The sequence below is a fragment of the Rhinatrema bivittatum genome, chromosome 6 (genome assembly GCF_901001135.1).
Source record: "Rhinatrema bivittatum chromosome 6, aRhiBiv1.1, whole genome shotgun sequence".
Taxonomy (NCBI): Eukaryota; Metazoa; Chordata; class Amphibia; order Gymnophiona; family Rhinatrematidae; genus Rhinatrema; species Rhinatrema bivittatum.
This window is the reverse complement of record NC_042620.1, coordinates 151684414-151711518: the sequence shown is the minus strand read 5'-3', so window position 1 is coordinate 151711518 and position 27105 is coordinate 151684414. Positions and strand designations below refer to the sequence as shown.

The 27105-nt window shown below is 40.1% G+C and overlaps 1 protein-coding gene across 7 annotated transcripts in view; it reads left to right on the top strand.

The window, feature by feature from the left end:
* The window catches only part of SLC39A10 (solute carrier family 39 member 10), a 314976-nt gene that overhangs the window by 216247 nt on the left and 71624 nt on the right, over positions 1–27105 (top strand). Inside the window, exons 9-10 of one of the 7 annotated variants that reach the window (XM_029606078.1) lie at positions 5978–6083; positions 6932–7050. The exons of 5 other annotated variants lie outside the window; for them this stretch is intronic. In XM_029606078.1, coding sequence (XP_029461938.1) covers positions 5978–6083; positions 6932–7007 — 182 coding nt within the window. In that variant the 3' untranslated portion in view covers positions 7008–7050. Of the gene's footprint in view, positions 1–5977; positions 6084–6931; positions 7051–27105 lie in introns of those variants that run through there. One more of the 7 variants, XM_029606080.1, reaches the window with a different exon arrangement.

The window sequence follows — 27105 nt, the reverse complement described above, 5'->3', positions numbered from 1 at the left end:
GGCACGGAAGCCTACCGCCTCCTACGCCATCTAAATGTCTGTAGACTCTTAGTGCGGTATCTGGAACGCTCAAAACCAAATGCGCAAGACAGACCACTTGTTTGTTCTTCACGGGTGGACGAAAACAAGGCGAAGCAGCTTCGTGAGCTACCATAACTCACTGGATCGAGGAAGTGATCGCAGGAGCTTATGTAGAGGCAGGGAAACCTTTACCCCTTCAGGTTAAAGCTCATTCCAGAAGGGTTCAGGCAGTATTCTGGGTGGAAGCTAAGCTACTGGTTCCTGGCAACATCTGTCGAGCAGCGATGTGGCCTTCCTTGCATACCTTCTCCAGGTTCTATCGCCTGGACGTCTAGGCCCGTGAGGGCAGTGCTAACCGGACCGCGGGCAGCCTCCCATCCCGTTAGGGAGTAGTTTTTGAAAATCCCATTGATCTTGAGTCCATCTGGCTACACGCTAAGAAATGGAGAAATTACTTACCTGACAATTTTGTTTTCCTTAGTGTAGACAGATGGACTCAGCATCCCGCCCATAGCTGCCCATGAACACTACCAAGGAATCACCCATGAGGTGAATCTCGATTCCATGAGGTTACGGGTAAGCAGTAACCCTATCCCTAGGTCAGGGCATCTATAGCATTTCTGGAATCCAGTGCTTATGTTTGGTTGAGTACAGTTGCAGTCTCCAGTTTTTTAATCAAGTTTATAAGGTTGTATCCAAATTCTAATCAGATTTTTCAATAGTATGTCCACAGTGGCTTTTGAAGAGAATACTGAATGGCTGAGGTCACTGTAGGGGTATCTCTAGGGTGACGTCAGCTTTGAAACTTGACTCTGTCTCTATAATCCATTGGGAAAACGAAATTATCAGATAAGTAATTTCTCCAATTTTCAAATTAAAATGCATAAGAAATGACTCAGCAGATGGTGTATTAAGTGTATTAGCAATAATAGTGGCTTAAGAGGAGCTAGTGTATGTAGAGTGATGAGACCAGGGAACTTCTATCACGGAGACTGAATTTGAACTAAAGTCTTTAAGGGATTCATTAATAAATGCAAGGTCTAAAGTATGACCAAGCCTATGACAGCAGAATGAATCAACTGATGCCAACCCAAGGATGAGAGGATATCTAAAAAAAGAGAACATTGAGAGGAGAATGGGGATGTATCCATATATGTTGAAATCTCCTAAAATAATCATGTTATTGAGATTCGACTTGGATTACAACAGTTGCTCAAAAAAAGGAGAAAGATTAGACTGCAAAAGTTTTGGAGGACAAAATTCTAGGCACAATGAGAAACAGATGAAAACACAAGTATTTCAAATGAGGAGTCACAATTAAGATTTTCACTCTTAAGTTTCCAATGGCCCTTATAGACTATAAGTAGGTTACCACCGCACTTCCTCTTGCATGGTTGTGAAGTTCAGGAATAGCTAGCTGGGCAGATTTGATTCAAAATAGTGATGTCAGAATCCATCAACCAAGTTTCAGTAATACAGAAGAAATCAGGTTGCTTTTCAGTAATGATGTCATGGATCAACTGAACTTTTTTCTTTACAGCCTGAGCATTAATGAGCAGTTTTAAAGATGACATAGAATTTAACTTATCCTGACATGAAATGGAAACAAGACAATGTAGACGACGAGATATATGGTGACGCTTAACATAAGATAAGTCTCCATGCCTTCCTTGCTTGTTAATGACTGGAATAAAATACTTTTGAGGTTCCATATCTTTCAGAATTGTAGTAGTAACAACATTACTTGCCTCGTCTATGCACGAAGGAGTTCCTGTGTGTGTGTGAAGGAGCATGCACCACCCTTGGCACACAACTCCTCCAGCATTGCATGCCAGCTCTTCACACCCCCCACCCCCACCCCCCCATTCAGATGACATCAGGGGGTGGAGCCATAGGCCAATGATGACAGCTGAGCCAGCAGCAGCGGGAACATCCAGGAGGCAAAATCCACTTTCTCAGAGGAGCCAGTAGTTGACAGATGGCCCGATGTGACAGAGAGAGTGGTGCAGGCAGAGGCCCAGACAAACCTCCATGTCGAATTGGGAATATTTCTGAGAATGCAAGCCTGGAGGTTCTGAATTTCAGTTTCTTATCAAAGAACCTAATTTTTCACCTTTCTGTGTCATTGATACAATTGGTTCCTTCCCAGCACTCTCTAAAATCTTATCTAGATGGCACATGAAGTCTGCTACCTTTGCACCAAGCAGGTGAGTTACCAAGCAATACTCATGCTCATCAACCACCCAGCTGTGTATATTCCTAATGATTGAATCACCAACTATAAACAGCCATCATAACCCTTCCCTCCTGAGCATACCGCCCTTGAAACACATCTTTGGTTCAAGAGGATAAAGTATCACCTGAAGAGCAACAGGATCCCTTTTTGCTACACCAATGTAATGGCCTCCTGTCAGGTGACCTTGCTCGCCCAGAGCAGCCCAAGGTGCTAGACTGAAGTTGTGACTGCTCTACTATGGCCCTGAAGGTGGTCTCTATATATACATCTGTCTGCCTTAGCTCCTCCAGGTCGGTCACTCTGACCTCCAGAGATCAGACTCATTCTCTGAGAGCCAGGAGCTATTTATATCAGGTACACACATACAACCTTCTATCAACAGATAGATAATCATACATGTGGTACTCTGTGCAAAAGACTGGTTAGCCCCCGACTTGCTGTTGGACTTCTGTCTTCATCTTAATCTGCTTTTAAAATTTAGAAAATTAAGGAGTAGGTATGTGTCTCAATTTAAGGGTTTTTAAATTCAACTAGGGTTATTTTTAACTAGGTGAATGACCAGCAGCAAGACTAAAATAGTCACTAAAATCAGGGTTAATTGTATATTCCAAATCTCTTATTATAAAGTGTGCCTCCTAACTAGGAGGAAGGAATAATTTATATAACAAAAAAAGTGACCAGGATGGGTGGTCGATGGTGGGGGAGTTGGTGGTGGCAGGAATCAAACTGATGACTAGTTGCGCAGATCACATAAATGACCTTTTGTAAACTCACAGTTCTAATGCTTACAAAGAAATGCTAACCTTTACTAACTAAGAAAATTAATCCAAAGTATATTATCTTTAAACACACACAATTATTTACAGTTGCAAATACTAACCTATATGAGCTTATAAAATTAATCCAAAATCTATTATTCCTCAACATACACAATTCTTAACACTTTCAAAACAGTACTGGCCTTAAAAACTAACATACAGTATGTGCAGTCAGTAATTGGATAAACTAACACATTTGACTACTCCAGCAGATCCCTCTCCTCACCTCTCACCTTAATCACCACCTCCTCCTTTACTCCCGTCCCTCCTCCACTAGTCCCTCCCACCTCCCTCCCGTCACATTCTCTCCTAACTCCCATTCAGAATCGCACCTGTCCCCCCTCAGATCAGCGTGTCAATGGATGTTTCCAACATTCTCTCTTAAGTTGCTATTGTATATATATCTCCCTCTTCTTATCAAAGTTTTTTCTCCCCAATTTTCCATGCGTTCAATTTGATCCTCCGAATTCAATGTATCTTTTCGCTGCAAATTTATACATGTTAAAGTTGCTACTTTGGTAATGTACTCGTTGTTAAAATGTAAACCGAAGTGAAGGCCATCACCGATACTTCGGTATATAAAAGCCTATAAATAAATAAATAAAATAATAGTTTAACCCTTTTATATTTTTTAAGAATTATGTTCTTTCCAAGTAAGGTTCAATTTATCACCAGCAAATGAAGATTCTGCGGTCAGCACCACATCCTAAACACCAGACTTCTCATGTTGTAAACATAGGCTTAGGCATTTTTATTTATTTATTTATTTATTTATTTAAGGTTGTTATATGCCGGTATTCGTCAAAACATCATATCGGTTTACATGTAAATTGTAACAGCAGGGAAATACAATAAACAGGGAGATAGGCGGAACTTGGAGTTATATAACAAGCTTTCTCACCCTATCCTTTTGACCCTGAGCGATATTTGTAAATTCAGACCTGATGTTGATAACATCTTGTATCATTTGCCATCTATGTGTGCTTTGATGATTATTGGAAACTATGGTTGGCACATTGTAGTGGAAATAGTAGAAGCATGACCTTAAACCAGTTATTTCACAAAATGATTCCTGTAAAGTGATCAAATCACATCTTTTGATTCACTTCAGTTGCAGCAATGTAAAAAAACAAAACTTAACAACCCCCGAAAAAGGAATGTTTAAAAATAAGACTTAATTATGGGAGGGGGGTACAAAACCAAAAAAAAAATTCATATTGCAACAATTGCACCTTTGAGAATTATCTTTTGCTTCAACAATACTGAAATTATTTCTTTTTTGTTAATACTCTTCTATGAAATCTTCCCAACAATGTTGATATATTAGCGATTGTTCACAGCTGATGAGTGTTCAAAATTAAGTTGCAAGCAGTATATATATGTTGTGTAGGATTTTAAACCAAATGGTGCTTCCTGCTTTCGCATTTATTTATACACGCTTATCTTCCTGTGTTTCCCTTTCATTCCGTTTGCACGTTCTTCTAATTCTAAACCTCTTCCTATTGCAAATGTATTCAATCTCCTAAGATCCCATTGTCACTGATGATACAAGAGAAAGTTATACATGCAAATGTTATATGGATAGACGGAGGGAATTAGACAAATGCAAGGTGACAGTTTATGGCCATTGCATTATGCAATCAGATGTAGGATAAAATAAACTAAAGGACTAAAATCTCTATGCATTCTTTGTATAAAGTTTCTTCTGAGAAGCCTTGGCAGTGCATGTTTTGCCCTAGCGTTTCCCAAAACTCTGTGCTTAAGAGATCAAGGTAACAAAATATGCAGATTGATCTGTCACTAAACAAAATGTATGCAAATATGTATAAATATTCATTATGGCTATATTTGAGTCAGATTTAGTTGTGGGTATTGAGGATAAAGTTTGGGACCCAATATTTATTCCCATTTCTTTCAGGCATCATGCATCAAAGAAATGAGAACAAAATATCTCCACAGTTATGACTCAGGTTTTAGAAAATAGTGCTGAATAATAAAGGAAAAGGAAGCATGTTCATATATGAAACCAGCTGAAATATGAGATATACTTGGTAAAATTATAAATCTGGTTTTGAAAGCATGCCAAAGAACCATTATATTTCCAAAATCAGACTAATTTTCTCATGTTATAGAACATACAAAAACTAAGTAGAAAGTATTGAACAGAAAAAGTCTTTCAACATTGTAGTATAGTAAAACACAAAATTATTCTAAATATCATTATAGTATGATCAGGTGTACTTCATGGGTCATTTTATGGCATAAGTTCAAAAAGTCAAAATATTGACCAGGTGTAAGACATGATCAAGAATATCCATTTTTATAATATGAATGCATTTTAATTTTTTTAATACTTTTATTTTAAAGATGTATAATGTTTTCTTCAGATAAAATACCGCTATAACAGGATTGACATGACTTCTCAGTGTAGCTTTGACAAACCACTCACATTGCAGATTTCACCATAACCATAATTATCCAAGATGTGGAGGATATATGTCAAGCCCAAATAATAAGATGAAAATGAGGAACCAGACTTAAGATGAGGGAAGCTTCATCTATGTTTCTCAGATCCTTTTTTGGATATGTAGCATACAGTACTATATAACGTGTACATATATGTAACCACCTATATGCAATATGTAGGTTTGGGTTTTTTTAGTTCTATTTGTAGTTCTCATCTTTCTTTTGCATTACTTTACAAAGTGGTTCTGAGACATGTTTTCTTTTGTTGAAGCCTGTATAATATATTGACCCAATTTTCTAAGGATTTATTCCTCTTATTTTGTGCCCATGGGAAAAAATCCTCGACTTACCCCATCATGTAACAAAATACTAAACAGTGTAGAGCAGGACAATTGTTGACCATCTGTCTTTTAAGTTTCACATTTTGTCATTGCAGACATATCACACTGGAGCACTTACATGTTTGCATCTCTGATTCACCTTACCAGCTGTGAAAAAGAACCATGCTGGAAAGAAAGTAGAGAACTTTTTTCTTCTTTTAGGTAAATGGTAATAAGTCACCTTGCAGAGACAAATTAAGCAGGCAGTTGTGGTTATGGAAAACATCTGTTAAATTTTAAAGTGGTGACAAATTGAAGTTGCCTTTGTGGTTGTTTTCAGTCCAGCTGCCAAGCATTCTTTGATAAAATATTGACTAAAATGCTAGCTATCTATTAGTGTTTAGGCTGAATCAACATGAGAAAATGAGAACATTTAGTGACATTTTACATAAACAGTTGTTCCCAATCCGACCCCTTCAAACTCATGTTCGTTTTCAACTCATTTCCTCTATAGAAATGAATTTCGTAAAGCATGGTTTCCATAGTCAATAGTTAATTATAGTCAATGTAACAAAGAGTTAAAAATCTCATTTAAGAAACAGGCAGATACTTAGCATCGCCAGTGGAAAATGGATGCAATTAATATCCAAATGCAGGGAGAACAAATCAGCTCTAAATAGTTAATAGCGTCCATGCTGGCAGAATAGGAGCAATAGACATAAAGAATATCACTTCCCACAATCATATAGGAGAAAAATAACAACTATTTCATACCTACTACATAAGCCCAATATTTACCCCAAATGTTGTCATATATAGCCACATTCTTACGTAAAGCAATGGTCAACTTCTCAGTTAGTGCAATCTCATGTACCGTTTGTCAGTACGTCACCAAATGTATAGACTTTCCAATAAGTCACTTGTGAAGCAAGCTGTAAGATGGTTAGTCTTGGTTTGCTAAGAATTTAAAGTTGCAGCTAGCCATAACCCCTGGGGGGAGGGAGGCTTTATTTGGAGATCCAAAATAATATTAACCTTTGATTCATCCTTTATCCATAAATCTTATACAGGCGCACAGGACCACCAAACATGAATATAGGAGCCTTCCTCCCCCAGCAAAATTTAGAAGATAGAGGACATCTTTAGCTTCTGAGCACAAGTTTGTATATAACTCTGCCCATTTACTACAAATATATTTTGTGTAGCTTTCCAGATTTTCTTCCAATCCTCCTCATTAAGATTCAGTCTTAAATCTTCATTCTACTGTGACACTAGGGCCATCCATGGTTCCTATTCTTGCTGCATAAGTGTAATAGCCCGGTACAAAGGGGAAATTATCTTGAACCCTTCATCTGCCAAAAAAGCAGCACCTGCTCTACTCAAGGTAATATTTTCCAAATCTTTAATACCTCTTCAGCCCTTGCAAGAACATAAGAACATAAGAAAATGCCATATTGGGTCAGACCAAGGGTCCATCAAGCCCAGCATCCTGTTTCCAACAGTGGCCAATCCAAGCCATAAGAACCTGGCAAGTACCCAAAAACTAAGTCTATTCCATGTTACCATTGCTAATGGCAGTGGCTATTCTCTAAGTGAACTTAATAGCAGGTAATGGACTTCTCCTCCAAGAACTTATCCAATCCTTTTTTAAACACAGCTATACTAACTGCACTAACCAAATCCTCTGGCAACAAATTCCAGAGTTTAATTGTGCGTTGAGTGAAAAAGAACTTTCTCCGATTAGTTTTAAATGTGCCCAATGCTAACTTCATGGAGTGCCCCCTAGTCTTTCTACTATCCGAAAGAGTAAATAACCGATTCACATCTACCCGTTCTAGACCTCTCATGATTTTAAACACCTCTATCATATCCCCCCTCAGTCATCTCTTCTCCAAGTTGAAAAGTCCTAACCTCTTTAGTCTTTCCTCATAGAGGAGTTGTTCCATTCCCCTTATATTTTTGGTAGCCCTTCTCTGTACCTTCTCCATCGCAATTATATCTTTTTTGAGATGCGGCGACCAGAATTGTACACAGTATTCAAGGTGCGGTCTCACCATGGAGCGATACAGAGGCATTATGACATTTTCCGTTTTATTCACCATTCCCTTTCTAATAATTCCCAACATTCTGTTTGCTTTTTTGACTGCCGCAGCACACTGTACCGACAATTTCAATGTGTTATCCACTATGACACCTAGATCTCTTTCTTGGGTTGTAGCACCTAATATGGAACCCAACATTGTGTAATTATAGCATGGGTTATTTTTCCCTATATGCATCACCTTGCACTTATCCACATTAAATTTCATCTGCCATTTGGATGCCCAATTTTCCAGTCTCACAAGGTCTTCCTGCAATTTATCACAATCTGCTTGTGATTTAACTACTCTGAACAATTTTGTGTCATCTGCAAATTTGATTATCTCACTCGTCGTATTTCTTTCCAGATCATTTATAAATATATTGAAAAGTAAGGGTCCCGATACAGATCCCTGAGGCACTCCACTGTCCACTCCCTTCCACTGAGAAAATTGCCCATTTAATCTTACTCTCTGTTTCCTGTCTTTTAGCCAGTTTGCAATCCACGAAAGGACATCGCCACCTATCCCATGACTTTTTACTTTTCCTAGAAGCCTCTCATGAGGAACTTTGTCAAACGCCTTCTGAAAATCCAAGTATACTATATCTACCGGTTCACCTTTATCCACATGTTTATTGACTCCTTCAAAAAAGTTAAGCAGATTTGTGAGGCAAGACTTGCCCTGGGTAAAGCCATGCTGACTTTGTTCCATTAAACCATGTTTTTCTATATGTTCTGTAATTTTGATGTTTAGAACACTTTCCACTATTTTTCCTGGCACTGAAGTCAGGCTAACCGGTCTGTAGTTTCCCGGATCGCCCCTGGAGCCCTTTTTAAATATTGGGGTTAAATTTGCTATCCTCCAGTCTTCAGGTACAATGGATGATTTTAATGATAAGTTACAAATTTTTACTAATAGGTCTGAAATTTCATTTTTTAGTTCCTTCAGAACTCGGGGGTGTATACCGTCCGGTCCAGGTGATTTACTGCTCTTCAGTTTGTCAATCAGGCCTATCACATCTTCTAGGTTCACCGTGATTTGATTCAGTCCATCTGAATCATTACCCATGAAAACCTTCTCCATTACGGGTACCTCCCCAACATCCTCTTCAGTAAACACCGAAGCAAAGAAATCATTTAATCTTTCCGCGATGGCCTTCTCTTCTCTAAGTGCCCCTTTAACCCCTCGATCATCTAACGGTCCAACTGACTCCCTCACAGGCTTTCTGCTTCGGATATATTTTAAAAAGTTTTTACTGTGAGTTTTTGCCTCTACAGCCAACTTCTTTTCAAATTCTCTCTTAGCCTGTCTTATCAATGTCTTACATTTAACTTGCCGATGATCTTATAAATTTCACAGGACCCTTCACAGAGGCCAAACACCTGCCACAGCATTTTGAAAGGGATTCAACCCTTATCATTCCACAGTTATCCCAGGAACCACAGTTCAAAATTCCCCCAGTCCCCCATATCCTGATAAAAAATTGCAGTCGATATGCTAGGGTTGTCCTTCAATAGTATGTTCAAGAGTGGCCCCGTAGGGATACCTAAGTGCTTGCCTAAGGCTCTTCAAGTCTTAACAGTATGTGCAAAGATGGAGCAAAACCAAAATACCCACCAGATCTGTGCTGTGGAAGAGGATAGAAATAATAGCAAAGATAAATCAATCCCCTCCGCTGTATCAACCTCCAGGGAAAACCATGGTTGTGCATAATCCTTGTTCAGCCAATAGATCAATCTAACAGCCCAATAATACTTGTACCAAGATAGGTAGTGCCATTCCTCCACTTCATTTAGTCCTCCATAGGAATTTTAACTGAGGAGTATATGTATGCTAACCAAGAAACAGGCCCATTTAAATTAGTAAAGAAAGCTCATGGTTAGTGTTAAAGAAAAGCGCTAAAATAAGTAAATTAGTCTGGGTAACGTTAATTTTCAGGACCTCTCCTTTCCACCCAGGATTACAAATCATCCCATCTGTACAGGTAAGTAATTAGCACTATATAAAGCAGATCAGTTTTTGGATATAAACTCACCCCCACCCCCAAGTAACAGAAACCATTATGGGCATGTTTAAAATGGGATATGCAGGCAGGAACATAAGTTGCCATACTGGGTCAGACTGAAAGTCCATCAAGTCTGGCATCCTGTGTCCAACAATGGACAATTCAGGATAACACGGTACCTGGCAAGTACCCAAACATTAAATACATCCCATGCTACTAATGTCAGTAATAAGCAGTGGCTGTTTCCTAAGTCAACTTGACTAATAGTAGTTTATGGATTTCTCTTCCAGAAACTTCTCCAAAAATTTTTTTTTAAACTCAGACAAACTAACTGCTTTAATCACATCCTCTAACAAAGAATTCTAGGGCTTAATTATGCATTGAGAGAGAGAATTTTCTTTGATTTGTTATAAATGTGCTGCTTGTAAACTTAATGGCATGCCCCCTAGTCCTTATATTATCTGAAAAAGTAAACTGATTTACAAGAATCCATTCTAGTCCTCTCATGATTTTATAGGTATCCATCATATCCCTTCTCAGCTGTCTTTTCTCCAAGCTGAACAACCCTAACCTCTTTAGCCTTTCCTCATAGGAGAGTTGTTCCTTCCCCTTTATCATTTTAGTTGCCTTCTCTGTACCTTCTCCAGGCATCAATATATATATTTTCTTTTTAATGTGGCGACCAGAATTTAGCACAATGTTCAAGGTGCAATCTCGCAATGAAGTGATACAGAGGCATTGACATACCCCCCAAGTTTATTCACCATTCCCTTCCTAATAATTCTTAACAATGTTTGCTTTTTGAACCACCACAGCACACTAAGCCTATGATTTCAATGTATTGTCCACTATGAAGCCTAAATCTTTTTCATGGGTGGTAACTTCTAACATGAAACCTAACATTGTGTAACTACAGCATGAGTTATTTTTCCCTATATGCATCACATTGCACCTGTCTACATTAAATTTCATCTACCATTTGAACTCCCAATCTTCCAGTCTCACAAGGTCCTCCTGCAATTTATCACCATCCACCTGCAGTTAAACTTATTTAGCTTACTGGGCTTGATGGACCCTTGGTCTGACCCAGCATGGCAATTTCTTATGTTCTCAACTACTCTGAATAATTTTGTCATCTGCAAATTTGATCATCTCACAGATCATTTATAAATATATTAAAAATTACTGGTCCAAGTACAGATCCCTGAGGCATTCCACTGTTTACTTCTCTCCATTGCGAAAAATGACCATTTAATCCTGTCTTTTAACCAGTTTCCAATCCACAAAAGTACATTGGCTCCTATCTCATGACTTTTTAAATTTTCTTAGAAGCTTCTCTTGGGGGACTTTGTCAAACACCTTCTGAAAATGGTGAAACATATTTACGGCTCACCTTTATCCACATGTTTATTAACCTCTTCAAAAAAAATGGAGCAGAAATATAAGGGAAATAATCTTTCTAAACCCTCCCCCATACAAAACAGTTCAGACATTTTTGTAGTTAATCCTGTAACCAGATGCTCTGCTGTATTCATCTAGAACTTACAAGAGCTTGGGAGCAGATTTTTTTCAAATTTGTGAGAAACAATATGTCATCCGCATGTAATGAAATTTTGAGATACACGATTACATTGAAAGCCTGTAATCTCAGCGTCAAGAGCAAATTGCCTGTGCCAACACTTCTATAAGAACATAAGAAATTGTCATGCTGGGTCAGACCAAGGGTCCATCAAGCCCAGTATCCTGTTTCCAAATGAGGCCAAACCAGGCCGCAAGAACCTTGCAATTACCCAAACACTAAGAAGATCCCATGCTACTGGTGCAATTAATAGCAGTGGCTATTCCCTAAGTAAACTTGAATAATAGCCGTTAATGGACTTCTCCAAGAACTTATCCAAACCTTTTTTGAACCCAGCTACACTAACTGCACTAACCACATCCTCTGGCAACAAATTCCAGAGCTTTATTGTGCGTTGAGTGAAAAAGAATTTTGTCCGATTAGTCTTAAATGTGTTACTTGCTAACTTCATGGAATGCCCCCTAGTCCTTCTATTATTCGAAAGTGTAAATAACCGAGTCACATCTACTCATTCAAGACCTCTCATGATCTTAAAGACCTCTATCATATCCCCCCTCAGCCGTCTCTTCTCCAAGCTGAACAGCCCTAACCTCTTCAGCCTTTCCTCATAGGGGAGCTGTTCCATCCCCTTTATCATTTTGGTTGCCCTTCTCTGTACCTTCTCCATCGCAACTATATCTTTTTTGAGATGCGGCGACCAGAATTGTACACAGTATTCAAGGTACGGTATCACCATGGAGCGATATAGAGGCATTATGACATTTTCCATTTTATTAACCATTCCCTTCCTAATAATTAAGAACATAAGGAATTGCCATGCTGGGTCAGACCAAGGGTCCATCAAGCCCAGCATCCTGTTTCCAACAGAGGCCAAAACTAGGCCACAAGAACCTGGCAATTACCCAAACACTAAGAAGATCCCATGCTACTGATGCAATTAATAGCAGTGGCTATTCCCTAAGTAAAATTGATTAATAGCCATTAATGGACTTCTCCAAGAACTTATCCAAACCTTTTTTGAACCCAGCTACACTAACTGCACTAACCACATCCTCTGGCAACAAATTCCAGAGCTTTATTGTGCGTTGAGTGAAAAAGAATTTTGTCCGATTAGTCTTAAATGTGTTACTTGCTAACTTCATGGAATGCCCCCTAGTCCTTCTATTATTCGAAAGTGTAAATAACCGAGTCACATCTACTCGTTCAAGACCTCTCATGATCTTAAAGACCTCTATCATATCCCCCCTCAGCCGTCTCTTCTCCAAGCTGAACAGCCCTAACCTCTTCAGCCTTTCCTCATAGGGGAGCTGTTCCATCCCCTTTATCATTTTGGCTGCCCTTCTCTGTACCTTCTCCATCGCAACTATATCTTTTTTGAGATGCGGCGACCAGAATTGTACACAGTATTCAAGGTGCGGTCTCACCATGGAGCGATACAGAGGCATTATGACATTTTCCGTTCTATTAACCATTCCCTTCCTAATAATTCTTAACATTCTATTTGCTTTTTTGACTGCTGCAGCACACTGACCCGACGATTTTTTTTTTTTCAGAATAATTTTTATTGGCGACCCGACGATTTTAAAGTATTATCCACTATGATGCCTAGATCTTTTTCCTGGGTGGTAGTTCCTAATATGGAACCTAACATTGTGTAAATACAGCAAGGGTTATTTTTCCCTATATGTAACACCTTGCACTTGTCCACATTAAATTTCATCTGCCATTTGGATGCCCAATCTTCCAGTCTTGCAAGGTCCTCCTGTAATGTATCACAATCCACTTGTGATTTAACTAATCTGAATAATTTTGTATCATCTACAAATTTGATAACCTCACTCGTCGTATTCCTTTCCAGATCATTTATATATATATTGAAAAGCACCGGTCCAAGTACAGATCCGTGAAGCACTCCATTGTTTGCCCTTTCCACTGAGAAAATTGACCATTTAATCCTACTCTGTTTCCTATCTTTTAACCAGTTTGTAATCCACTAAAGGACATCGCCTCCTATCCCATGACTTTTTAGTTTTCTTAGAAGCCTCTCATGAGGAACTTTGTCAAATGCCTTCTGAAAATCCAAATACACTACATCTACCGTTTCACCTTTATCCACATGTTTATTAACCCCTTCAAAAAAAAATGAAGCAGATTTGTTAGGCAAGACTTCCCTTGGGTAAATCCATGTTGACTGTGTTCCATTAAACCATGTCTTTCTATATGCTCTATGATTTTGATCTTGACAATAGCCAAATCAAACAATAAAGGGGATAAGGGGCACCTGTGTTCAGTTCCCTTTCGGATATCAAAGGGTCTAGAATGTGACCCTATAGTGCCTTGCCCATAGGATGAGTATACAATATCTTAATTCAGTAATCCCATGTCCAGATCAAAACACCTAACTGCTGCAAATGTAAACAACCACCATAGCCTATCAAAGGTCTTTTCAGCATCCAGCATCAGAAACAAGCCTTAAGAACATAAGAAAATGCCATACTGGGTCAGACCAAGGGTCCATCAAGCCCAGCATCCTGTTTCCAACAGTGGCCAATCCAGGCCATAAAAACCTGGCAAGTACCCAAAAACTAAGTCTATTCCATGTTACCATTGCTAATGGCAGTGGCTATTCTCTAAGTGAACTTAATAGCAGGTAATGGACTTCTCCTCCAAGAACTTATCCAATCCTTTTTTAAACACAGCTATACTAACTGCACTAACCACATCCTCTGGCAACAAATTCCAGAGTTTAATTGTGCGTTGAGTAAAAAAGAACTTTCTCCGATTAGTTTTAAATGTGCCCCATTCTAACTTCATGGAGTGCCCCCTTAAATGTATGCTATCTTGCCAGGGAAATTATATTAAAAGCTCTCCTAGTGTTAGCTGTTGAGAGGCGGTCTTTAATAAACCTTGGCTGATCATCTCTAACCATTAGGCCCCCACAACCTTCTTCAATTTTAACTGTAGCCCCTTAGCCAGAATCTTCATATCGGTGTTTAAAAGGGAGGTAGGTTGTTAAGAGGTGGGATCCAACTCATCCCTGCATTTCTTATTAATAACTGTGGTGACGTCTTTTAATCTGTGGTGAGAATAGGGATGCCCTCTCAGATATTCAAGTCTTGAGGATTCAAGGCCCAAGGTCTGGCTTTTTTTTTTTTTTTAATAGAAATGCAGGTAAAAACCATTTGGGCCAGGACATTTACCTTTAAGAATGGGCTGAACTGCCTTCTGTAGCTCAAGAAGTGAAATGGTAGCCCTCAGCCTTTTATTCTGCTCTACTGAGACTTTGGGCAAATGTTCTTTACTCAAATTGTGTCTTTCACTTCTTGAACACAGGAGACCGCACCGGAATATAAATTGGAGTAGAAAGATTTGAATAGCTCATTAATCTCCCACAAATTATGGATCACCTTCCCATCCCTATGTCTAATTCTTGTGACCAGAGTACCCCGATGATTCTTCCTCAACATCCAAGCCAACAACTTGTCTACTTTGTTCTGTCTAAGGTTCTGTAACAGTTTCTATATCAATTTAGAGCAGTAATGCTTATGTCTACTTTTCAGGTCCTTTATTTTCTTTTCCAAACATCCTTATTTAGCAAGCCTGTCTCTTTTCAGATGACTAGTAAAGCTAATAATTTGACCTTTTAAAACTGAATTCAGCATCTCCCACAACACCACTACATTATAGGTTTCTATGGAATGAATCTCAAATGCCCTCAAAATCTTCTCTGCCAAGAACTGCTAATCATGTGCCCCTCCACCCAGTGACTGAAAATTTGTCAGTCCTATAGGACTGGGATTTGAAATATGGCAGTGCGTCATATCAACTGTTAACCCCTTCCCTACCAATCTTTCGTGGCAAAGAAAAAAAAATCTAGGCAGCTGTATGAGTTAGCAGAGTGGAAAAATAAGTAAAATCTCTACTACTAGAGTATCTTGCTTCCAAATGTCCACCAGACCCAATGATTGAGGCCTTTATTATATTCCACAACCCCCTTTACCCGATAGGATTTGTCTATCAAAGGGTCCAGACAGATATTCCAGTTCCCCACAACTTTAATGGGACTAGAAATATTGTCCCCAATCTCTGTTAGGTCTATATACATGAATATAGATACATTCTACTTTAGAATAAAAAATCTCACCTCAGAATCTTCAACGACTTTGTTTACCTTCAGTGGCAAGGATTGATGTATTAATATATATAGCCCCTGCTCTTGGAATTAGCCCCCTCTTTGTTCCCTAAGGAGTTTTTCATGTTCCTTATCTGTGAGATGTGTCTTTTGCAGCAATGCCTCCTGTGTTTTACATTTGAGAAATTGAAAAATTCTCTTACATTTTATGAGGAATGCAATACCTCTCATATTTAATGAAGTAAAGTTAACCTGTAAATTAGCCATTAACCAAATATATCAAGACAAAATGTAGCAGCCTGTAATGCTAAAATGAGCTGGAGAGCTATGAAAGTTAAATCCATACAAAAGCCAAGATTTGTATCTGCATTTTAAACATTTAAACTCTCACTCAACACCCCCCCCCCCCCCCCCCCAAACAACTACTCTCCTCCCTTCCCCACCTTGGGATAAGAGAGAAGTCTGACAAGCACACTTCAGTTGCCAACCCCCTGATCCAATCCTCCCACACCCTATGCCACTTATTAAAGCTATACCCCCAACAGCTACCCTTGGCATGCCGCCCAAACAGAAGTATCCTTTGGACCTGTGCTCTGCCCTTCGAACTCTCCCACCCCTATCCACCCCAGCCCTTCCCCCTAAGCCACTACAAACTCTCCCCAAATATTGTCTGCAAGAAAAGAATAAAGTTCACTCCGTCGATATAACTGAAAAAAATAGAACAAAAAAATTGTCTACTGTTCCTACTACCAGAGATGGGCCAAGTTGCCTGCAAGTATCAATGTCAACTTCAATCACATTTGTTAACACAAACAACCAAACATCCAGTCTCCTAATTGATTTGCAGGAATTCAGGGGGCATTGCACAGTCACTGTTGATCAGGCTTCCCAAATGGAGGCAAAGCAAGTTAAACTATGACACTAATGTATATGTGCACAATGGGCCTTAGTCGCTGTCACTGCTACTGTTAGCATTGGCTTTGGCGGATGCGATCAGCAGCTTATCCAGGAAGCATTGAGCTTCCCCAGGAGAATAAAAACAATCTCACCCCATTCAAAGCCTTAAGCTTCACTTGGTAAGGGCATTCTTGTGGCCATGTTGTCGCAATGTTTTCTTAATAGGTGCAAATGCAGCTTTTATTTATTTATTTGGGGGGGTGTGGTAAAAAAAATCATAGGAACATGTTTTGCCATGCTGGGTCAGACCAAAGGTCCATCAAGCCCAGCATCCTGTTTCCAAGAGTGGCCAATCCAGGTCACAAGTACCTGGCAGGATTCCTAAGTTCAGTAGATTCCATGCTGCTTATCCCAGGATAAGCAGTGAATTTCCAGAAGCCCACCTTCATGATTTATGGATTTTTCTTCTAGGAACTTGTCCAAATCTTTTTTTAAACCCAGCTGTTCTAATAGCTTTTACCATCTGACGACAAATTCCAGAGTTTACTTATGAATTGGGTAAAGTATTTTCTCCTATTTGTCTTAGATGTATCACCTAGTAACTTCTTTGCATATCTGCTATTCTTTGTACTTTTTGAAAGCGTAACATCTCTGTCTTATCTTCCCCCAGTCTTCTCTTCTCCAAGGTGAACAGCCCTAACCTCTTTAGTCTTTCCTCATAGGGGAATCATTCCATTCCCTTTATTATTTTGGTCACTCTTCTCTGTACATTTTCTGATTCCACTATATCTTTTATGAGATGCGGTGACCAGAACTGCATACAGAATTCAAGGTGCGGTTGCACTATGAAGTGATAGAGACAATATGATATTTTCTGTTTTATTTTCTATTCTTTTCCTAATAATTCCTAGCATTCTATTTGCTTTTTAGCTGCTGCCACAGAGGATTTCAACCTTTTATTCACGATGACGCCTAGATTTTTTTTTCCTGGGTGCTGACTGCCAAAGTGTGGAACCTTGTATCATATAGCTATAATTTGGTACCTCTTCCCTGTATGCATCAGTTAGCCCTTATCCACATTAAATGCCATCTTCCATTTGGACGCTCAGTCTCGCAAGGTCATTTTGCAATTTCTCACAGTCCTCTTGTGATTGAACAATTTTGAATAATTTTGTATCAGCATATTTGACCATCTCGCTCGTTATTCCCTTCCCTAGGTCATTTATAAATGTTAAACAGCAGCAGTCCCAGTACAGATCCCTGGGCACACCACTAGTCACCTTTCTCCAGTGAGAAAATTGACCATTTAGCCTGATTCTCTGTTTTCTATCTTTTAACCAGTTCTCAATCCACAATAGAACATTGCCTCCTATCCCAGGTACATTTGAGGTAAAAAGCCAGAGAGAGAGTCATTTGGTCCATTAGATGATCAAGGGGCAAAAGGAGCCCTTAGGGATGACAAAGCCATAGCAGGGAGACTAAATGGATTCTTTGCTTCAGTATTCACTGAGGAAGATGTAAGAGATATACCCACGCCAGAAATGGTATTCAAAGGTGGTTATTCAGAGGAACTGAAACAAATCTCAGTGAACCTGGAAGATGTACTAGAGCAAACTGACAAACTAAAGAGTAGCAAATAACCTGGATTAGATGGTATACATCCCAGAGTGCTGAAAAAACTGAGAAATTACAGACCTGCTATTGGAAATTTGTAAACTATCAATAAACATCTATGGTACCTGAAGACTGGAGGGTTGCCAATGTAACGTCAATTTTTTAAAAAGGATCAAGGAATGATCCAACAAATTACAGATCTGTGAGTCTGTCTGTGCCAGGCAAAATGGTAGAAACTTTCATAAAGAACGAAATTGCTGAACATATAGATAGCCATAGTTTAATGGGAAAAAGCAAACATGGATTTAACCAAGGAAGTCTTGCCTCACAAATTTGCTACTTTTTTTGAGGGCAGAAAATGTGTGGATAAAGGTGAGCCAGTTGATATAGTATATCTGGATTTCCAGAAAGCATTTGACAAAGTCCCTCACGAGAGACTTAGGAAATTAGAAAGTGTCCTATTGTAGATTGCCATCTAGTTAAAAGATAGAAAACAGAGAGTAGGGCTAAATGGGAAATTTACCAAATGGAAAAAAGTGAATAATGGAGTGCCCCAAAGATCTGTTCTGAGACAAATGCTTTTTAATATATTTATAAATGACCTGGAAATGAGAACAAGTGAGGTGATCATATTTGCTGATGAGACAAAATTATTCAAAGTTGTCAAATCTGAAGAGGATTGTGAGAAATTGCAAGAGGACATTGCAAAACTGGGAGACTGGGCATTCAAATGGCAAACGAAATTAAATGTAGACATGTGCAAAGTGATGCACTTAGGGAAGAGTAACCCAAATTATAGCTACAAAATGCAAGATTCCACATTAGGAGTCCCCACGTTGAAATCTCCTTGGTGTGCAGCACCAGCCAAGAAAGCAAATACAATGCTAGGGATTATTAGGAAAGGAATGGAAATTAAAATGGAGAATATTATGCCTCTGTATAGCTCCATTGTGCGACCTCATCTTGAGTATTGTGTTTAGTTCTGGTCACCCTATCTCAAGAAAGATATAGCAGAATTAGAAAAGATACAGAGAAGGGCAATCAAGATGATAAAGGGGAATGAACAATTCCCCTATGAAAAAAGGCTAAAGAGGTTGGAATAGAATGAATAAAAGTTAATCTGTTAATGTTTTCAAAAGTACAAAAACCCAGGGGACACACAATGAAGTAACTAGGTAATACATTAAAAACTAATAAAAGAAAATATTTTTTTACTCAACGCATAATTAAGCTCTGGAATTCGTTGCCAGAAGATGTGTTTAAAACAGGTTTGGACAAGTTTCTGGAGGAAAAGTCCATTAACAATTAAGGCAGATTTGCTGAAATCCACTGCTTATTCTTGGGATAAGCAGCTTGGAATCTTATCTACCCCTTGGGATCCTGCCAGGTACTTGTGACTTGTCTTGGCTTCTATTGGAAGTAGGATACTGGGCTTGATGGAACTTGGTCTGACACAATATGCCAAGTATTATGTTCTTATGTCTTTTTAATTTCCTCAGGAGTCTCTCTTCAGGTACTTTGTCAAATGATTTCTGAAAGTCCATATACACTGTATTGTTTCACCTTTATCCACATGTTCATTCACACCTTCAAAAAATATGTAGCAAATTAATGGGGCAAGACTTATTTGGCTAAACCCATGTTGGTTTTGGCCCATTAAACTATGATTATCTACATGTTCAGTAATTTTGTTCTTTATAACAGTTTTGATAAGTTTTCTCTGCTGATGTCATGTTCACCAGTCTGTAATTTCCTGGATCACCTCTAGAACCTTTTTTAAGGACATAAGAAATTCCCATAGTGGGACAGACCAAGGGTCCATCAAGCCCAGCATCCTAGAAACATAGAAATGACGGCAGAAGAAGACCAAACGGCCCATCCAGTCTGCCCAGCAAGCTTTCACACTTTTTTTTTCTCATACTTATCTGTTACTCTTGGCCCTTATTAGTAACTTTTTGATTCTAGTTACCTTCCACCCCCACCATTGATGTAGAGAGCAGTGCTGGAGCTGCAACTAAGTGAAGTATCTAGCTTAATTGATTTGGGGTAGTAACCGCCATAACAAGCAAGCTACACCCATACTTATTTGTTTACCCAGACTATGTAATTCAGTTCTTGTTGGTTGTTGCCTGAATATAAATCCTCTTTTCCTCTTTCCCTCCTGCCATTGAAGCAGAGAGCTATGCTGGATATGCATTGAAAGTGAAGTATCAGACTTATTTGGTTTGGGGTAGTAACCGCTGCAACAAGCAAGCTACTCCCCCGCTTTTTTGTGAATGCAAATCCTTTTTTCCACATTTCCTCTTGCCATAGAGCAATGTTGAAGTCGCATTAATAGTGAGTATGTTTATTGAATAAGGGTATTAATCTCCAGGTAGTAGCTGTCATTCCCGCAAGCCACCCCCAAGCCTCTTTTATTCATTTACTTCCTCTAGACTTTATGGATCCACAGTATTTATCCCACGTCCCTTTGAAATCCTTCACAGTTTCCAACAGTGGCCAATCCAGGCTAAAAGTACCTTGCAAGTACCCAAACACTAAGGGGTAGATTTTATAAATGTACGCCCGCGCATACTTTTGTTCGCGCACCAGGCGCAAACAAAAGCACACCGTATTTTATAAGATACGTACGTATCTTATAAAATCCGGGGTTGGCGCGCGCAAGGGGATGCACATTTGTGCACCTTGCGTGCCGAGCCCTGCGCGCACTGCCCGTTCCCTCCACTCACCTTCCCCTCCCTTCCCCTCCATAACCCACCCCCCAGCCCTATCTACACCCCCCTACCTTTATCGTGAAAGTTACTCCTGCTCCGATCGGTCGCCGCCGCGCGATTCCAAAGCCCGGGAGCAATTTTGGAGGCCTTGGCCACGCCCCCGAAATGCCACGGGCCGGTGACATGCCCCCCGGAACACCCTGAATGTCGCGTCGCCCCCCCTAGCAAAGCCCCGGGGCTTGTGCGCGCCACCGAGCCTATGCAAAATAGGCTCGGCACGCGCAGGGGAGTTTTGAAAGGGTTATGTGCGTAACCCTTTTAAAACCTACCCCTAAGTAGATCCCATGCTACTGATGCCAGTAATAGCAGTGGCTATTCCCTAAGTCAAATTGATTTATAGCAGTTAATGGATTTCTCCAAGAACTTAGCCAAACCTTTTTTAAACCCAGCTACACTAGCTGCACTAACCACATCCTCTGGCAACAAAATCCAGAGCTTAATTGTGCGTTGAGTGAAAAAGAATTTTCTCTAATTAGTTTTAAATGTGCTACTTGCTAACCCCATGGAGTGCCTCCTAGTCCTTCAGTTATCTGAAAGAGTAAATAACCGATTCACATTTACCCATTCTAGACGTTTCATGATATTAAAAACCTCTGTCATATCTCCCCTCAGCCGTGTCTTCTCCAAGCTGAACAGCCCTAAACTCTTTAGCCTTTCCTCATAAGGGAGCTGTTCCATCCCTTTTATCATTTTGGTCGCCCTTCTCTGTACCTTCTCCATTGTAACTATATATTTTGAGATGCGGCGACCAGAAGTGTACCTAGTACTCAAGGTGCAGTCTAACCATTTTTTATTTATTTATTTTATTTAAAAACTTTTTATACCGGCATTCGTAGGACACATCATGTCGGTTTACAAAAAACTGAGAAGGAAAGGAAATTACAATGAACAGGGGAGGGGGTAACTGGGTGAATACACAAGTATAAGAGAGTATAGTTAAAAAGCAGCGATACAACTATTTGCATTCGATTAGGATTAGATATGCAAATGAACTAATATACAATGTTACATGGCATGTGCATTTGATACATTTAGCATATGGAACTTATTTACAGTTCCATATGCTATTTAACCATGGAGCGATACAGAGGCATTATGACATTTTCCGTTTTATTTACCATTCCCTTCCTAATAATTCCTAACATTGTTTTTTTTTATTGCTTCAGCACACTGAGCTGACGATTTCAATGTATTATCTACTATGACGCCTAGATCTTTTTTCTAGGTGGTAGCTCCTAATATGGAACCTAACATTTATTTATTTTTATTTATTTATTTATTTATTTATTAACTTTTATTTACTGACATTCGAGAAACACATCATGCCTGTTTACAATGAACTGAAAGAATGAAAGTTACAATGAACGGGGAAGGGGAGAGGGGGGCAGGCTAGAAAAAAGGGAAGAGGCGGGGGATGTTGGGGGAAAGATACTAAGGGAGAAAAAACAATAGAAACATATATAGGAAGAGCAGCGGAGAACCAAATTTAAGGAGGTTATAAAATATAAAATCGTTAGAGGTTAAATAAATCAAAAACTAGATTACATCATGTAACTACAGCATGGATTATTTTTCCCTATATGCATCACCTTCCACTTGTCCACATTAAATTTCATCTGCCATTTGGATGCCCAGTCTTCCAGTCTCGCAAGGTCCTTCTGCAATTTATCACAATCTGCTTGTGATTTAACTACTCTGAATAATGAAGCAGATTTGTGAGGCAAGACTTGCCTTGGGTAAATCCATGCAATGTTCCATTAAACCATGTCTTTCTATATGCGCTGATTTTGATCTTTAGAATAGTTGCCACTATTTTTCCTGACACTGAGGTCAGGCTCACTGGGCTATAGTTTCCTGGATTGCCCCTGGAGCCCTTTTTAAATATTGGCGTTACTTTGACCACCCTGCAGTCTTCAAGTACAATGGATGATTTTAATGATAGGTTACAAATTTTAACTAATAGATGTGAGATTTCATTTTTGAGTTCCTTCAGAACCCGGGGGTGTATACCATCCGGTCCAGGTGATTTGCTACTCTTTATCTTGTTAGTCTGGCCTACTACATCTTCCATGTTAACAGTGATTTGATTCACTTCATCTGAATCATCACCCTTGAAAACCATTTCTGGAACTGGTATCTCCCCAACATCCTCATTAGTAAACACAGAAGCAAAGAATTAATTTAGTCTTTCTGCAATGGCCTTATCGTCCCTAAGAGCCCCTTTAACCCCTCGGTGATCTAAGTGTTCAACCGACTCACTCACAGGTTTCTTGCTTCGGATATATTTTTAAAAGTTTTTATTATGAGTTTTGGCCTCTGTTACCAACTTCATTTCAAATTCTCTCTTAGCCTGCCTTATTAATGTTTTCACTTAACTTGACAATGCTTATACTTTTTCCTATTTTCTTCAGATGGATCCTTCTTCCAATTTTTGGAGGTTGTTTTTGGGCTAAAATAGCCTGTTTCACCTCACCTTTTAACCGTGCCAGTAATCGTTTTGCCTTCCTCCCATTTTTCTTAATGCATGGAATACATCTGGACTGCGCTTCTAAGATTGTATTTTTAAACAATATCCACACCTGTTGTATTATTTATTTATTTATTTTTAGATTTTTATATACCGGTGTTCCTGTATGAAATACAGATCACATCGGTTTACATTGAAACAGAACATAAATTTCGCCTAGAGGCGGTACATGGAACAAGGTATCGGAACTTGGAAACAGGGTAAACTAGTTCAAAAATTAACATTGTAAAATTTAAGAACATAAAGAAAACATCTTAGCTAACAGGTCTCATTGAGCATCAAAATCATAAAATAAAGCATAACTGTAAATGTCACATGTGTTCTGCAGAAGGTATTAGATACAGTGTCAAGTAGTAGTATAGAACATGGGGATTGCGATGGAGAGGAGCTCTTACTAGCTGGAGGTGAAAAGCGTGCTCATGGTCCTGGAAAAGCTTGGCTGAAAAGCCAGGCTTTAAGTTTCTTTTTGAATGAAGAGTGGCAGAGCTCTAGACGGATGTCTGGCGGGAGCGCGTTCCATTGAACAGGGCCTGCTGAAGATATGGCACGTTTCTGAAGCGAGGATTTTGTTGAGGGTACATAGAGTGTGCCTTTATATGCTCCTCTGATAGGTCTAGATGAAGAGTGAAGATGTAGTTGGGTGCTTAGGTGGAGTGGGGATATATTGTGAATGGATTTATGAATTGCTATGTGCACTTTATAGAGAATCCTTTGCTTAATTGGTAGCCAGTGGAGGAGTTTGAGTATGGGGGTGATGTGATCTCTTTTATTCGTATTGGTAAGGATTCTGGCTGCAGAGTTTTGAACCATTTGGAGGGGTTTGATGGATGAGGTTGGGAGGCCAAAAAGGAGCGAATTGCAATAGTCAATTTTTGATAGTATAATGCAGGGGTCGGGAACCCATGGCTCGCGAGCCAGATATGGCTCTTTTGAGGGCTGCATCTGGCTCGCAGACAAGTGTCGCCACACTTTCCCGCTGACCCAGCTGCTCCCCGGTCCTCCTCCGCCCGGGCTTAAAATGCTGTCAGCCCGGGCGGAACGCGGCAGGACAGCTGGAGTCAGCGGCACCGGCGTGCTCTCTTCTTCCCCCCCCCCCCCCCCCCCCGCGGGCCGGAAGAGGAAGTGGAGAGTATCGGGTGCGTGTGCGGCAAGAAGAGGCCACACTAGTGCGCTCGGCATCGGCCCGAAGAAAAGAAGACTGCAGCGCGGCTCGGAGGAAAATGAAGAGGTTCAACCGCGGCCGATGGGACTCCGCCTCCGCGAGGGCTGAAAATGAAGGAGGTTAGCGTTGGGAGGAGGCTGCTGCTGCCGCGAGTTCCCGGGGTGGGGGAGAGAGAGAGTGAACTCCGCCTCCGCGAGGGCTGAAAATGAAGGAGGTTAGCGTTGGGAGGAGGCTGCTGCTGCCGCGAGTTCCCGGGGTGAGGGAGAGAGAGAGTGATTGAGCGCTCAATCACTCTCTCTCTCCCCCACCCCGGGAACTCGCGGCAGCAGCAGCCTCCTCCCAACGCTAACCTCCTTCATTTTCAGCCCTCGCGGAGGCGGAGTCCCATCGGCCGCGGTTGAACCTCTTCATTTTCCTCCGAGCCGTGCTGCAGTCTTCTTTTCTTCGGGCCGATGCCGAGCACACTAGCGTGGCCTCTTCTTGCCGCGCACGCACCCGATACTCTCCACTTCCTCTTCCGGGCCGCGGGGGGGTGGCCTGTGTGTGTGTGTGTGTGAGTGTGTGTGAGAGATTGCATGTATGTGAATGATTGAGAGCCTGTACATGTGAAAGAGAGTATGTCTGTGATTGAGAGCCTGCCTGTGAGAGAGAGAGCATGAATGTAAGTTTACCATTGGGAACCTGTATGTGTAAGTTTGTGATTGAAAACCTGTTTGTTTGAAAGTGTATGTGTGTATGATTGAGATCCTTTGTGTGTGAGAGAAATCATGTGTATGTATGATTAAGAGCCTGTGTGTATAAGTAAGAGAGAGATCATGTGTGTCTGTGTGTGACTGAGAGCTGGTTTAGGTGATGGAGCATGTGAGTATGTGATTGAGAGCCTGTGTTTAAATGAGAGAGAGAGAGACCATGTGTGTCTGTGTGTGATTGAGAGCTGATTTAGGTGAGGGAGCATGTGAGTATGTGATTGAGAGCCTGTGTGTAAATGAGAGAAAGAGAGGACATGTTTGTAAGCATGTGAATGAGAGTCTGTGTGTGAGAGAAAAAGACAGCATGTATGTGTGTGATTGAAAGCCTGTGTGTGTGTGTAAGCGTGAAAAGATAGACAGCATGTGTGTAAATGTGTAATTAAGAGCCTATATAAGTGAGAGAGAAAAAACATGTGTATATGTGAGTACTGAGAGCATGTGTGTATAGGTGTGTCATTGAGAGCCAGTGTGAGAGAGAGCGCTGGTATGTGACTGAGAGAGGAGAAAGCTCCAAGCAAACCACCCCACCTCCAGCTAATTCAGAACAATCTCAGGACACCTGGATATCAAACGTTCCCAGGTATGCAGAGCAAAAAAATGTTTGTATCCTTATTATTTTTCATTACTGGGTCTTTGTGTCTGCTATTTTGAAATATTTTGTTGGTATCTGGAAATGTTTTATATGAGTTTTTAATTATTGGATATTCCACTCATCAGCTGTTTCGAAATATGTTCTTTTTGTTAGTACAGTTTTACTGCTGATGATTTTATATTTCTTGATTTGTTTTATAAGGATGGGTGATGTTTCTTTTTTCCTTTGTTACACTGCATACAGAGACTCTGGCTTGTTGCAGTTTCCAATTCAGTTTTTTCTGCATGCTTCTTGTTATGCGTTTTGGTCTCTTTATTCTATGTTAGGTGAGGGACAGCACGTGATTCAGGTGAGGTTTTCTGCTGGCGTGTAGTTTCTGTGTAGGACTCTATAGCAGCCTGACTTGGTCCGTTTTCCTAATAGGAGATGTATTGGTGTCTTAAGGCCTGGTGTAATATTTTCAGAGACTTATTGTACTTTAAAAGTGTGATCTTACATAAAATGCACACATTTACTTGTATTTAGTTTTAAACATATTGTATGGCTCTCATGGAATTACATTTTAAAATATGTGGCGTTTATGGCTCTCTCAGCCAAAAAGGTTCCTGACCCCTGGTATAATGGCTTGTAGAACCATCCGAAAATCATTGAAGTGAAGAAGTGGTTTCAGCTTTCTCAGGACTTGTAGCTTGTAGAAACAGTCTTTAATGGTGGTGCTTATAAAATTTTTAAGGTTAAGCTGATTGACGCCTAAATCTCGTACATGTGGTGAGTGATTTAATATAGGAGTGGTTGAAATGAGTGGGTCAGCTGGGTTTAGCAGCTGCTTGTTGACGTCTTGATTGATGATTACGATCTCGGTTTTGTTGTTGTTAAGAATGAGGCTAAGGCTGGAGAGAAGATGATTGATTAGTTGCAAGCAATTGTTCCAGTGAATCAAGGTTTTGTGTAAGGATTCTGTGATTGGGATGAGTATTTGGATGTCATCCGCGTAGAGGTAGTGTGTTAGATTTAGTTTAGTAAGTAGTCGACAGAGAGGGAGAAGGTAAATGTTGAAGAGGGTTGGGGAGAGGGAGGAACCTTGAGTGACCCCCTGGTTGGATGGGACCGGGTGTGATTCTTTGTTGTTTAT